Genomic DNA, 13,198 nt, shown 5'->3' on the forward strand with positions numbered 1-13,198 from the left:
ACGCTATTTTGAAAAGAAAAAGGTGCATGTGACTGTTCCATACAATACGAGAAATGTTTTAAAGTTCAATATTTCCTTATACTAAATCTTCGCTGTTATTTTGTATAATTTTTTTTAAACACACACACACACACACACACACACACACTCGCACTCTATAAATAAAAAACAATAGCACCTGAGAAGCAATTCCCTCTGCCATTAGCACTTTGCCATGGGAACCAAAGTCTTTACACTGTAGCTATTACAGAACCTATTCATGCACCACTTCTCTTGTATCATCTCGACTGTGGAAAGCAAGCTCATCATGAAAATGAAACATTTGGTCCTTGAGGGGAAATGCTGGCTGCTTCGTTGCTCTAGACCTGCTTGCTGGTTGCTACTCTAAATTGCAGTAGTTGACTTTTCTCTCCCCATTACCCCTAAAAAGTCCTGCACCTGACCTTCCAGCCAAAAGTAGGATGCCACAAGAGCAACTGCAAAAAAAATGGAGATACCACATCCTACATGAGGGAAAAGAATGGAGGTTGAAGCTTACTCCAGGTTAAGGAAGAGGCTACGTGTCTAGGAGGTGAACAGCATCAAACATGCACTGGAAGCAGGTAGCTCTCCTCCTCTGCTGGAGAGAAAAAAAAAGGGAGAGGGGGTATGAAAATCCTCTCCTCCCAAATTATATTTAAGCGTTTGCAACATGCTATACTCTCTGATCTCCATTATTTTAACCGATACATTTAGGCAGCACATTAGCCATCCTTATCTTTATGTTAAGCTGTATCATGTACTATATTACCTACCTAGTAGAGGAAGTAAAACAGGATAGTTGTAAGGCATCACAAAGAGGTTTACACAGGTTAAAGTAGTGCTTGCTTTTAAATACCCAAATGGATGGCCAAGTTCACTGTATTTTCCACTGCTACTCACAAATACCTGATTAAAAAATAAGAGAGACTGTTATATTTAAAACAAATTTTTTTAAAAGTTACTCTGATAAATGTGCATGTACTATCTAATTTTTGATTCCTTAAGGGAAGAAAAGGATAATTGTAGACAAGTGCTGAGCTTGATTTTAACTGTATGCATACAACTGACTATGCACTTAGATTTGTAAATTACATGTGTCAAAGATGCAAAGCTACATAGTCATTTAGTCCATCCCCTGCCAGGGTGAAACTACTCTCCAGAGTATATTCTCTAGTGCTTTGTAACACTATATTTAATGGCTCTCAAGGGAAGCAAGGGGAGTTCCATTGCTTGACTAACTATACCTGATCTCGGTTGCATGTAGATTTTTCTAATAATTTGATTTATTACATTATCTCCCTAAAAATCATGCACCGTTGATAACAAGCCTGATTTTTCATCTTTCAAGACACTGACAAACTCAAACTAAAGGAGATATTGCCAATATGTAAACATGCAAGTTAAACACAGCAATAATCCTCAGAAGATCAATTATTAAAAATCACACCTCTCTTAAAATTTAGAGGATGCCACTATTCAAGAAGTTAAACTTGTAACAATGGAGTGAAGTACAAAGCTTGAGGAACAAGCATTCTGTATTTGGCAGCTAAGAAATTTCTAGCAATATACAGAAGTATAAGAAAGTCCCACTTAGAATTTAATATTAAACTCTTACAGAGACAATCAACAAAAAGCAATTTTACAACAACTGTAGGTTTTTTTTTTAAATCTGCAGATAAATGAAAAAAAAAAATACTCCAATATTTTTCCCGTTTTTTTTTTTCCTTCCCATTTTTGTTCATTTGACAACGCTTAGAGTACACTTTATTATTTTCTACTATAATTAGTCAATTTCCTTTGTCTGTGTGGGTCTTTCATACAACTGGGACAAGGAAAGCAATTTAAATAAAATAGAAAGGTACATTCACAAAATTTGTTGGGGGAACAGAGGGGCAGATAAGATAGGCAAGCATACTTTAAACCCATTATTTCCAATTTACCAGATTGTAAACTAACTGCATTCCCTCGTTTTTTTCCCCTAGGCACCACTGTAATTTGTTGTAGTTTACACTTACAAATCTATACATTAAAGAAAACTTTTCCTGCAGGATGAAAGAGTGACATCAGCACGTCACTCTGTGGCCTCAGGAACACAGGCCTCATGACTGCTCCATGAAATAGGGACCTCCATCCCTACATGACCCCAGACCAACGTCCACCTGCCTCTGGGCCCTGCCCTCAGCCTACTCGGCCCACGTGCCTCCCGCACAGCTTGGCTCTGTGTGGCCCAGGCTCAGGTGCGCTCTCCCGGCCCGCCGCGAGTTGAGCAGGGTGTTGCACCTTGACTGCTTCCCCAGCTCTCCAGAGTGGCCCCTCTGTGTTCCAGGCTCCCTACGCTTGCTACAGAGCAAATCTGCCCCAACAGGCCCGTATGGAAAGGCTGGGCTGGGGGCAGGCTGTGGCTCCTGCTGCAGTGGCCAGAGCTGTGGTGCTCGGGGGGGGGGGGGGGGGAGGGGGTGGGCGGGGGACACAGACACAAGGGGGGGGCGGCAGCACACAGTTCAACGAATTCGTGGGTGGGGCAGAGTGCATGTAGGAAGGGAGGAAACGGGATACGAGTGTACGTGGGGACAGGTGAAGGGGAATGGTGGAGGTGAGGGGGATCCAAGAATGGAGGCAGGGGGATAGACAGTATGGGGGTGCAGAAGGGAAGGGATTAGGGAAGGATGGGAGTACAGGAATGGAGACAGGGGAATCAAATTGAAGTGTAGGTTGTGGGGGAAGGAAAGCCCTGCCTCCCCGCCCTGCCCGATGGCTGGGGGGAGGAAGAGTTGGGGCTGGCCTGGCCTCGGGCGTGCCCTACACCAGTGGGAGGTGGGGGAGCAGAGCTGCCATGCCTTGGCCGGGCCCTCCCCAGCAGCCAGGAGAGAGCCAGGGCTGCCTACCCCCCAAGAGACAGGGGGGTGGATGAGCATAGCAAGAAGGGGACACAGCCCCTTAGTAAATGGTAAATGTAATTTTGAAGTGAGTGACATCTCTTCCCTTTGGAATGCTATTTCTAAATTCTTTCTGGATTCTACCTGGGTGATTACGAGATCCCAAATTACCATAGTGCCTCAGGTATATTAAATGAACTCATCTTTGCAGCATATCCCTGTTAGGGAGAACCCTATTTAAAGATGGGGAACTAGGGTACAGAGAAATTAAGAGCTTCTGTACATTATGAGGACTATAGTGGCATAGCTACACTACCACAGCTATGCCAGTATAACTCTAGCATAGATGCACAGGACAAAATCTGCGTGTCAACATAGGCTGCAACAGTCGCTAGGTTAACAAAAGGTATAAATCAGTGAATCTAGCTGCATCTACACTGATGGTGAAGTCAGCATAGCTACAGCACTCAAGGGATGGATCTTCTATAGCACCATAGTTGTGTCAACCTACATTCCAGGACTTGGTATATCCCAGCATCTCTCAACTTTTTCAGTACCAGAGACCAACTTACTGCTTTCCTGAACTGTGTCTGGGAATCTTGAGGATCAGCATTGGTTTGCTCACTGGCCATAGACAAACACTGGTCTACACTGAAAACTTATGTTGGTGTAACTCAGTGTTTCCTAAACTTTTTAAGACGGAGGAACACGAAACAATTTTTTTTTAAAATGAGAAACTGAGGATTTTTTTTTTTGTGATTGATCCAAAAAACAAACAAAAACAAAAAACCCCACCCCACACACAAAAAGGTATGTGTGTGGGGGAGGGGAGTGTTATTGAGCAAAAATAAAGGTTACCTGCCCCCTTTAAGAGCAGCCATTTTGAACTCTGTTGTTCTCTGCGGCACACCTCCAACTGCCTCGCAGCACACCGGCGTGCCCCGGAACAGTTTAAGAAACACTGGTATAACTACTTTCCAGAGTGACGAAGTTATACCAACAAAGTTCCTCATGTAGACAGTGCTCTGTCAATTGGAGGGCTTCTCCCTTCTATACAGCTACGCATCTTGGGAGATGGAGCACCCACGTGGACGGAGAGTGCCCATCAGAGTGGGTAGCTTCTTCACTAAGTGGCACAACTGCACACATGCAGATGCACCACTACAGAACTTCAAGTATACACAAGCGCTAAACTTAGACCAGGCCTAAATGACTTGCCCCAGGCCTCCCAGGACCAATCCAGTGCATTAAGTATGAATTGGATGAGAGAAGTTAAAAGCCCTACTTACCACAGTACATTAGAATGTATGTCATTTAAATACCATCTAAGAGTTCTAAGTCAATAATATCTCTCTCTTCTCCCACACACAAATGGCAAACTACATTTCATCTGACAGTGGAAAGAGGAGACACATTTGCCACTGAAATACTCTGACTTTGAAACAGAGCTAAATTAACTGATGAAGCCTGTAGGGGCATCCCCTCTTCAAAGGCTTAAAAAAATTTAGTCAGAATTGAGGCAATTGTCATCTTTACATATTTCCTGAACTCAGCAGAACCGTGTAACATTAGACGCATCTCTTACCTTGCTGCAGGTTTACTCAGATTAATGTAGCACTGCCTAGGGATTCCTATTAACTTTATAATCATCAAACAAAGGCAATTACCTGCCAGCAGGCATGAGGAGACTTTCGTTCCAAGATATACTGTGTTAACGGCGAAGGTTCAAGTTCATATTTGTCAAAAGGAAGCTTGTCTATTACCATTGGCTCACAATCTACACAGGAGAACCTCACAACAGGATGAGCTGTGCGTGGAGGCTATGAGGAGAAAGGAAAGATTCATGACAGAGTACTTCAACTGCCTGGTATTAAAAATAATCAGGTTAATTCTTTAATGCTAGTAACTGCCACCCAGAATTTTGTTTTTCTTTTATTTAATACAATTCCTGTCTAAGCTAACAGTTTAATAGTGTTCCACTTTTAATACTATGTTCTTTTAAATAAAGCAAATTAAGCCTGCATTACTAAAACACCGAGAAGTGAAGTTATTGAGTAAATAAGCAGAAGACATGCAACAATTCAACTCCTCCTATACACACCCTTTATTCCTCAATTCAACACTTAAACAAGTTAGTCATCAAGCTTTGACATTAGCAGAAAGTTACGTTCATACTATGTGATCCAGGTGAATCAAGATTATGAACTCTTCCTCTCAGCCTTCTCTTCACAGAAATCCATGTTTGAAACCAATCCACTTGGCCAATATGATTGCTCAAAATGTTCGGAGTGAAACTGATTTGCCTCCCCCTCCCCTTGGAAAAACTGGCACCTTGAGCAAACAGCACAAGTGCAGAAACATAACCTGCCCACTTATGTGATATATCTATGGAAAAAAAGGCTGATAAGACAAGCCAATAAGCAACAAAATGATTAATTGTTTCAGAAAAGAGCAAGCACATGCTGCATGTTCTCATGATTATCTAGAGGATGCAATTATTTGCTTCCTTCCCAACCACAACTTTCCTGGCCAGAAAGAGAAAAATCCTATACACGGTGTGCTGCTACGTACCAGGAAAAGTGACTCCATAAAAAAGGAACATAAAAAAATGCACTACATGTTCTAACCCCCCTTGTTGGGATAGTTTAAGATTCCATGGCTCTATTCTCTAGATCCATTTTTTAATGCTTTAAATAATTTAGTCCAAAGTATAATTTTGACTCTACATTTTGAAAGCTTCATTTGCACTGTTGCCAAATGTTAAAATATTGAATTAAACACCAGATTGATGCAATATTTGAAAACTATAAAAGAACTAATTTACTGAATGAAAAATTTGTTGCACTAATTTTTCCGGATCCAGGAGTGATGCAATTTCTAGACTTGTTTTCACCACTCAGCATCAAGGATAGTCAATTCATTTTTGTAGTGAAAGCTAGATCATAAGCAAGCATGGGCAAGAAACTAATTTACTATTCATGTAAAAGCTCTCTATCCGATCAGGAGATGTGGAAACCTTTTCTTTAGCTTGTTTTACTTACCAGAGTTGGTGAATTCTGATCAGGCCAAAATGACTCTGGGATTGGCCAGTGCCCAACAGGAACACCAGTTTTAGGGTTAGGTCGTACATAAATGAGTTTATGACAACTATGCCACGGTTGAGAAGCAAATGAATTGATGGGCCTGGATGAATCAACAAGTCCATCTAAAATTTAAAGCAAAAAAAATAAATAAAATGAAAAAATAAAAAGCTACATGGCACGCATTTGTTTTGCAGGAAGTGTTCTTATTAACAACCAATGTCCCATTCCATCTGCTTCAAAGACACCAATGTGTGTCTTAAAATCAAGGCTGAAAATCTGCATCAGCATGTAAAATGGCATAATTTAAAGTCACTTTAAGAACACGTTTTGCCACATTCTACAATCCTACTCCAGCTACATAGTTTAATTGCTAAGTGTAGCACTGCCTGCTCAGTTTACTACACAAAATGAAGTTTGTTTAGAGTCAGTATTTATTAAGTGCTGTTTTTAAGAATGGTACAATATACAAGTCCACAATCTCTGGAACTGCCCTGGCAACAAAAAACAGATCACTTACATTTTACAGTCTTGAAAATGACAGTGTACAGTCAATAGCGTTAATATTAGCTGAAATTAAATGGGAAAACTTCTGGGAAAGACAACATTTTTACAGGTGTAAAATGGACGCTATAGCAACATATTCAGTCTTAATTTTCAGTACTCTTATGTTCCCAATGTCTTCTTAGTAAGTCATTCACTCCTCTCCTTCACCACAAAAATGCAAGCTTAAGGGTTTTCTATCAGCGCATTTTGCCATATTATCTCACGTATATTCCCCCACTTAAGATAAGCTCCAATGAGGTCACAAAATGTAGATGTGGATCGGCAACATGGCCATACAAGGCACAGGTGAATAGCTAAGCTGGCTTGTCTAGTTTCCAGCATTTGTTACTGGTATATCGTACTGATTTGCTTTACTTCAAAAATGGTTGACTGGTATTAGAGAACATGTCCTTCTCAATTAATTTCTCCATTTTGGTGTGCAGTACAACAATGTCAAGTGCACTAACACTGCTCCATCTCCCCACAGCAGAAAATTCCGCTGCTCTTGATTCAGATTGAACTTATTTGCTTCCTTGATGCTTGCCAAGTCTGAGCTCTCTTGACACTTTTGTGCTATGTTGATGCATATACTCCGCTGTTCTATAGTTTCAGATAAAAGAAAAAATACTAAGCCAAGTTCATCCCATACAACAGCAACTTTGAGACTCCAGTGTCCAGACTGACAGATATCAGGGGCTTTGCTTAGTGCCAACTTGGACTACATGAAATGCCAGAGGCAAGTCTAAAACAGTCTCCCAAGTCAATGAAAAGGTGTTATGAGGAAAGCAAACAGGCAGGCAAATAGGAGAGAAAGGCAAGAGGAAAGAAAAGGTGAAAGTAAAGGTGATAAGATGAATGCCTAAAAGGCCCCCAAAAGAAATACTTTATTTTTGTGTTCTATTTGCATACTCCAAGTGCCTTTAAGTTTGCTTTTAAGTGTATGATTTTCTGTGTCTAAGTTCTTGGAGAAAAGGGTCTTCATAAGCATGTAAAGGGACCAGCTCTCTCATTTTTTGGTGTACAACTTTTAGGAGTTCTGCCTCAACAAATTGCCCCATGAGTAACAAATATATTTTTTCCCACATTCTGTCTCCTGTCCTAGCACGTAATTTTTCACTTGCAATTAGGAAAGAAAGGTTTTGATGGATCACAGAGTGATCAATTTCAAGCAGCACAATGCCAAAAACATTAAAAATCAGACAGCTTTACAATGTATCAATTTAAATGTTTTTTCTTTTTTCACTCATTTTGTGCATTTGACAGTTTCCTCCGTTTGTGAGGTTCACCCCATTGAATATGCAGAAAGAGAAGCAAATGAGAGAAATTGTGAAAGGGAAAGTCACAAAAGTTGACATGTGCAGAAGCTGAAAGCCCTCTCTTCACTCCTCCACCTCTCTTCAAATTACAAGGTTTTAAATAGGTAGTATCTCCCAGACTGATTAAATTCTGTTGTTGTAACATACTGAAGAATCCTTAACCATGATCAATGGTGCTGCTCTTAAAGAACTGTAAACTAGCAGGTATCTGATGCAGTAGCTTTCAAAAGCCTCATCTACAACAGGTAATACAAAGGTATATTTTTCACATATGCAACAAATGTTAAAATACACCTTCTTTCTAGAGTAGAGAAGAGACAGCCTCTGTGTGCTAAGGGTTTGTTAATACCAGACATTTTAAACTAAATTCACTGACTGGCAATTAACTCTAAATAGTTCGCGCATTTCAAAAGGTTAGTGCATACACTCCCCCAGTATTTGTTTCAGAATAATCCATTACTCTTAACCCTAGGCTGAGCCCAATGGTATATACAAAAAAAAAAGGGGGGGAGGGGGGGGTGGAGGGAAGAGAGTAAATACACGAGCCTTGACAAACATGCTGAAGATCTCAAGTTACTTGAAGGTGAGTCTGGTCAAGTCTACTGAAGACAAGCCAAATAAAAAGCACACACAACTCAAAGGTATTTTAAAAAAAGTTAAGATGGTTTTTAAATACAAGCAGTCCCCGGGTTACATGGATCTGACTTACATCGGATCCCTACTTACAAACGGGGTGAGGCAACCCCGCACTACCTACTTCCCCCCAGCAGACCAGGGAGACGCGGAGCGGCTTTTCTCAGCAGACACCTCAGCTTGAGAATAAAGGACTGAGGGAAGTGAGGTGTGGGAGAATAAAACTGAGCTCTGGAGAAATGTTTGGCTAGAGTTTCCCCTACAATATGTACCAGTTCCAACTTACATACAAATTCAACTTAAGAACAAACCTACAGTCCCTATCTTGTACGTAACCCGGGGACTGCCTGTACCTCAAAATCTAACAGCTTTATATATTTTCATCCCTATACTGCTTTGAAAATTTATATAGCATTCTCAAGATTAGTGTGCATAATGCATCCTGGATACTTTCCAATTATTTCAACACAAAGTTATTAATACCTCTATTATTTACTTCAGTTGGTGAGAGACAAACACTTTCAAGTTTGTTGTATATGATACCGAGCTCCTTTTCAGCTGCGTGGCTCAAAACCTGGTGTCTCTCACCAACAAAGGCTGGTGACATAAAAAGGTATTACCCTCACACACTTTGTCTCTCTAATAGCCTGGGACAGAGTTACAACTACACCGCATCCACTACTTAACAATGGGAATAAGTAGAAATGTTGGACATTTTCTGTCTTTTGAGCTACGGTTCCTTAGTCAACGAAAGAACAAGCAATAAAGGCATTTCATTCCCAAAGCAAGTTAATTTAAGGAAAAATCTCAGATCCTATACACAATAAAGATCTACACTGAGCTTACAAAACATTTGCATATAATTATGGCCACAGAGATGAAAGTGAATATTTACTGTACCTTCTCCAATGGGAGCAGGGTCTGGTCCTGATTTTTCAAAGTTAATAACAACACCACTCTGAACTTTTTGAACTAGAGATTCTAAACACTGGTTCAACATTCTTTGTGTTCGCACACAATAGGAGCGACCTACAAGTAAGAGAGCAATGCAGTGAAACTAAGTTTCAACAAACCTTAACTAGAAGGAAGGATACTGTTTATTAAAAAAGTTATAATATGTGTCAAGGCTCTTTCAACTTTACATGGAATCACCACTGCAGAGTTGCTTTAGCAACAAATCCAAATCAACAGAAGTGGCACAATACTTCCACGGTGCAAACAATACAGACTTTGGAAATCAAGTTGGCCTTTTCAACCCTGTGCATTATAACTATGGCCCATTTTGGTCAATTTCACAGCCATAAGATTTTAAAAGTCGTAAGTGTCATGATTCAGCTATTTAAATCTAAAATGTCAATGTGTTGTAATTGTAGGAATCCTGTCCCCAAAAGGAGCTGTGGAACTACTAGTCTTATTTTTGCACTGTTGCTGGCAGCAGTGCTGCCTGGGATCCTGGTTCTGAATGCAGAGCCACTGCCAGCAGAAGCACAGAAGTAAGGATGGCATGATATAGAATCAGAGGGGTAGCCATGTTAGTCTAACAGGGGAGGGGAGGCAGGGAAACAAATGGTCCTGCAGCACCTTAGAGACTAACAAAAGGTGTAGATAGTATCCTGAGCTTTCGTGGGCACAACCCACTTTGAGATGAAGAAGTGGGTTGTGCCCACGAAAGCTCAGGATACTATCTACATTTTTGTTAGTCTAAGGTGCTGCAGAACTATTTGCTGTTTTTAAATGATATTACCATCTTTGCTTCTACGCTGCTGCCTGCAAAGCTGGGCCCTTAGTCAGGAGCTGCCCCTCTCTAGCCACTCAGCTCCGAAGGCAGCAGTGCAAAAGTAAGGGTGGCATGGTATAATATTGCCACCTTTACTTCTGTGCTGCTGCTGGTGAGGCACGATTGCTCACTCCAGCTACCCAGTTCTGAAGGCACTGCTGATGTAAGGGTGGCAATACTGCAGCCTCCTTAAAATAACATTGCAACCTCCCTGCAACTCTCTTTTGGGTCAGTACCCTCAATTTAAAAACATTAGTCTCCCCTATGAACTCTATATAAGAGGTAGGCAACCTGTAGATCACTTAGGGCTCCACCTGCCAAGGGACCAGCTCACCTGTTCACAGCATTCCAGCTACGGAAGGAAGAGGGAGGAGCAAGGAAGAATATGAATCAGTGCTGGGAGGGAGAGGAGAAGGTGCTAAGTGGGGCTCCACTGCCCCACAGGCAGACTGTGGGGGATGGGAGAGGAGCTCATTGGGGCCACCGGTGGAACTGCAGTGGGCTGCAGACTGCTGTGGCCAGTCTGTGGTCCACTGAGATGAAAGAAGGGCCACTCATGCAGCCCACTTATTATTAGTGATTGCCCATCACAGCTATATAATATAGGGTAAAAGCACACAAATAACCCGATTTCACTGGAGGGGAGGGGGATGATGCACGACACGCCAGACATCTCAGTCTGTGATGCATTTTTCATGGCCATGAATTTGCACAGCTCAATACTGTGGTTGATACTTTTGCTCATTCATGTGTAATTCATTCCTTTTAGCTGCGTTAGCACCAGAGGGTTAATGAAGTAAATAGTTATTAAAGGAAGTAGATTTTATTGACTACATAAGGAATAGATCTGATGGGTGATGTGGTTTCATTTTTAGTCATTCTTCGAAGAAGACCAGCCTTTTATAAAGAAAGCAGAAGGGATTACAAAGCTGAACATGAAAAAAAAAAAAAAAAAAAAAAAAAAAAAAAGCTGTCTAAGATTTAAAAGAGCCATATTTTTTTAAACTTAAAAATTATCTTACAAGGTAGAAACCCAAACTCAGCAGTGCTATGCTGACACATTAAACAGGTGAGTGGAACGTTGTGTATATGGTGAGAAAATTTAGATGCAAAGTTACTTCTCGTCCTCCTTTCTCCCCCTCCCCCGCCAGTATCCCATTAAGACAATTTAGAAAGGCAAATTCCATATTAAAATCAAAGCAAAACAATATCCAATTACCTCCTGTCACCTCACACATCTGTGTGATTGCAGATTCATCAGTGGGTACGCTCCCTAGTTGCTCTGGTTCCACAGAAGAGGCTCCTGGCAGACGCAGTACTAGAGCAAACAGCCTTTGATCCCAGCGAAATGGTTCTTTGGTTAGTTCACTTCCAGGTAAAGGAGAATTCAAAGGAAGATGAAGCTAATAAAGAGAGATTTGAAGAAAGCTGAAAGGGATCAGATACTCATTTGAAGACATGTACCCAAACTAATCATCATCAAAACAAGGGAAACAGAAGGACCAGTTTTCTTAAGTAGTGTTCTCAACCTGTGGCCTTTGGACTCCCAGCACCTAAGCAAACAGGCAGGAGGACACTGGGAGGGAAGCTGGTCCACCTTTCTTAAGAAGTTGTCTGCAGAATGAAGCTAAACAATCACCAATATATATCTAGTTCAGAATTCTTTAAGCATATTGCCAAGTTCACAGATGTTAAAATGGAAATACTTGTCAATAGTTAACAAGACACCTAAAAAAGTTAATATTTCTCTGTAATCATTTTAAAAAGTAAAACAAATACAATGTCTTACCTCCTCTTGAACACCAGCAGTATTTGTTAACTTGTTTCCATCTGTGATGGTAATTAATATAGATGGCTCTAAAAAGAAAGGGTTCCTTCCCTAGAGAAAGAATAAAAACCATGTAAAACAGTAACTATACTTCAGTTAAACTTGATGAGTACATTTACAAACTAACACAATTTACAGCACATAAAACACAAGATGCCAAAGGCAGATACTAAGTTCTCAAACAATCCTTAAAAAAGCTTGAGATGTTGTTGACAAATCTGTGGACATGGAGAACTTCACAGCTGAGAATACTGAACATCAAAGCCACTTATACTTCAGTCTGACCACTAGGACAGAACTCAGATACCCCACCCACAGAGTCACAGATTACTAGCACTTATGCAAAAGGTGAGGGTTAGGAACAGAACCTCTGTGACACTACCTAGCATTTGTATTTTAGCTGGTTCTCCTTGCAGGGAAAAAAATAAAAAGATCAGTACACTGTAAAATACATTCCGGAGACTTGACTTAGAGGAAAAAGTAATCTTTCAAACTGAGTTTTTTTTGTTGTTTTTAAAACACACAGATGGTAACACGTTATTAAAATACCAAACTGAGAAGTCAAACAAACACAGAGTTTGGAGTAGATATTTGAGAAACGACTAAAATTTTAAGATTCCAAGTGTATGGGCCCGCACATACAAAATGAACATAAATATATGCATGAAATGTTTGCATGTGGCTTGCTGTTGACACGAGAACTTGAGTTTTAAAAATCAAATCTCTATTTTTATAATGTGTAGTTTATGAAGACTGATAGTACATAACACAAGAACCGGAGGTAACCAAATGTAATTAATAGCCAGCAGGTTTAAAACAAACTAAAGGAAGTATTTCTTGACACAACACACAGTCAACCTTTGGAACTCGTTGGCAAAAGAAGTTGCAAAAGCCAGAACTGTAACAGAGTTCAAAAAAGAACTAGATAAGTTCATGGAGGATAGGTCAATCAATGGCTATTAGCCAGGATGAAATCCCATGCTTTGAGTGGCTCTAGCTCAGGGGTGGACAATAATTTTTGATGGGGGTTGGGGGGAGCCCACTCCAAGATTTTGGAAAGTGGTTGAGGGTCGCACTCTTCCATGATATTAATGGAGGAGAGGCTGGGTGCAGAAGGGAGC

At 40.7% G+C, this 13,198-nt stretch overlaps 1 protein-coding gene across 7 annotated transcripts in view; it reads right to left on the bottom strand.

Moving 5' to 3' along the window:
- The window catches only part of LOC102446807 (integrator complex subunit 6-like), a 72,323-nt gene that overhangs the window by 27,251 nt on the left and 31,874 nt on the right, over positions 1–13,198 (bottom strand). For all 7 annotated transcript variants that reach the window (XR_012906939.2, XR_012906938.2, XR_012906937.2 and 4 more), the window contains 6 exons: positions 12,039–12,128; positions 11,469–11,652; positions 9,373–9,501; positions 5,939–6,102; positions 4,565–4,717; positions 795–927 (listed from right to left, as the gene is read on the bottom strand). Coding sequence is in view for 4 of the 7 variants with exons in the window: in XM_075941023.2 (XP_075797138.1) it covers positions 795–927; positions 4,565–4,717; positions 5,939–6,102; positions 9,373–9,501; positions 11,469–11,652; positions 12,039–12,128 (853 nt within the window). In the remaining 3 variants the exon portion in view is untranslated. The remainder of the gene's footprint in view (positions 1–794; positions 928–4,564; positions 4,718–5,938; positions 6,103–9,372; positions 9,502–11,468; positions 11,653–12,038; positions 12,129–13,198) is intronic.

The sequence above is a fragment of the Pelodiscus sinensis genome, chromosome 13 (assembly GCF_052426305.1).
Source record: "Pelodiscus sinensis isolate ZL-2025 chromosome 13, ASM5242630v1, whole genome shotgun sequence".
NCBI lineage: Eukaryota > Metazoa > Chordata > Testudines > Trionychidae > Pelodiscus > Pelodiscus sinensis.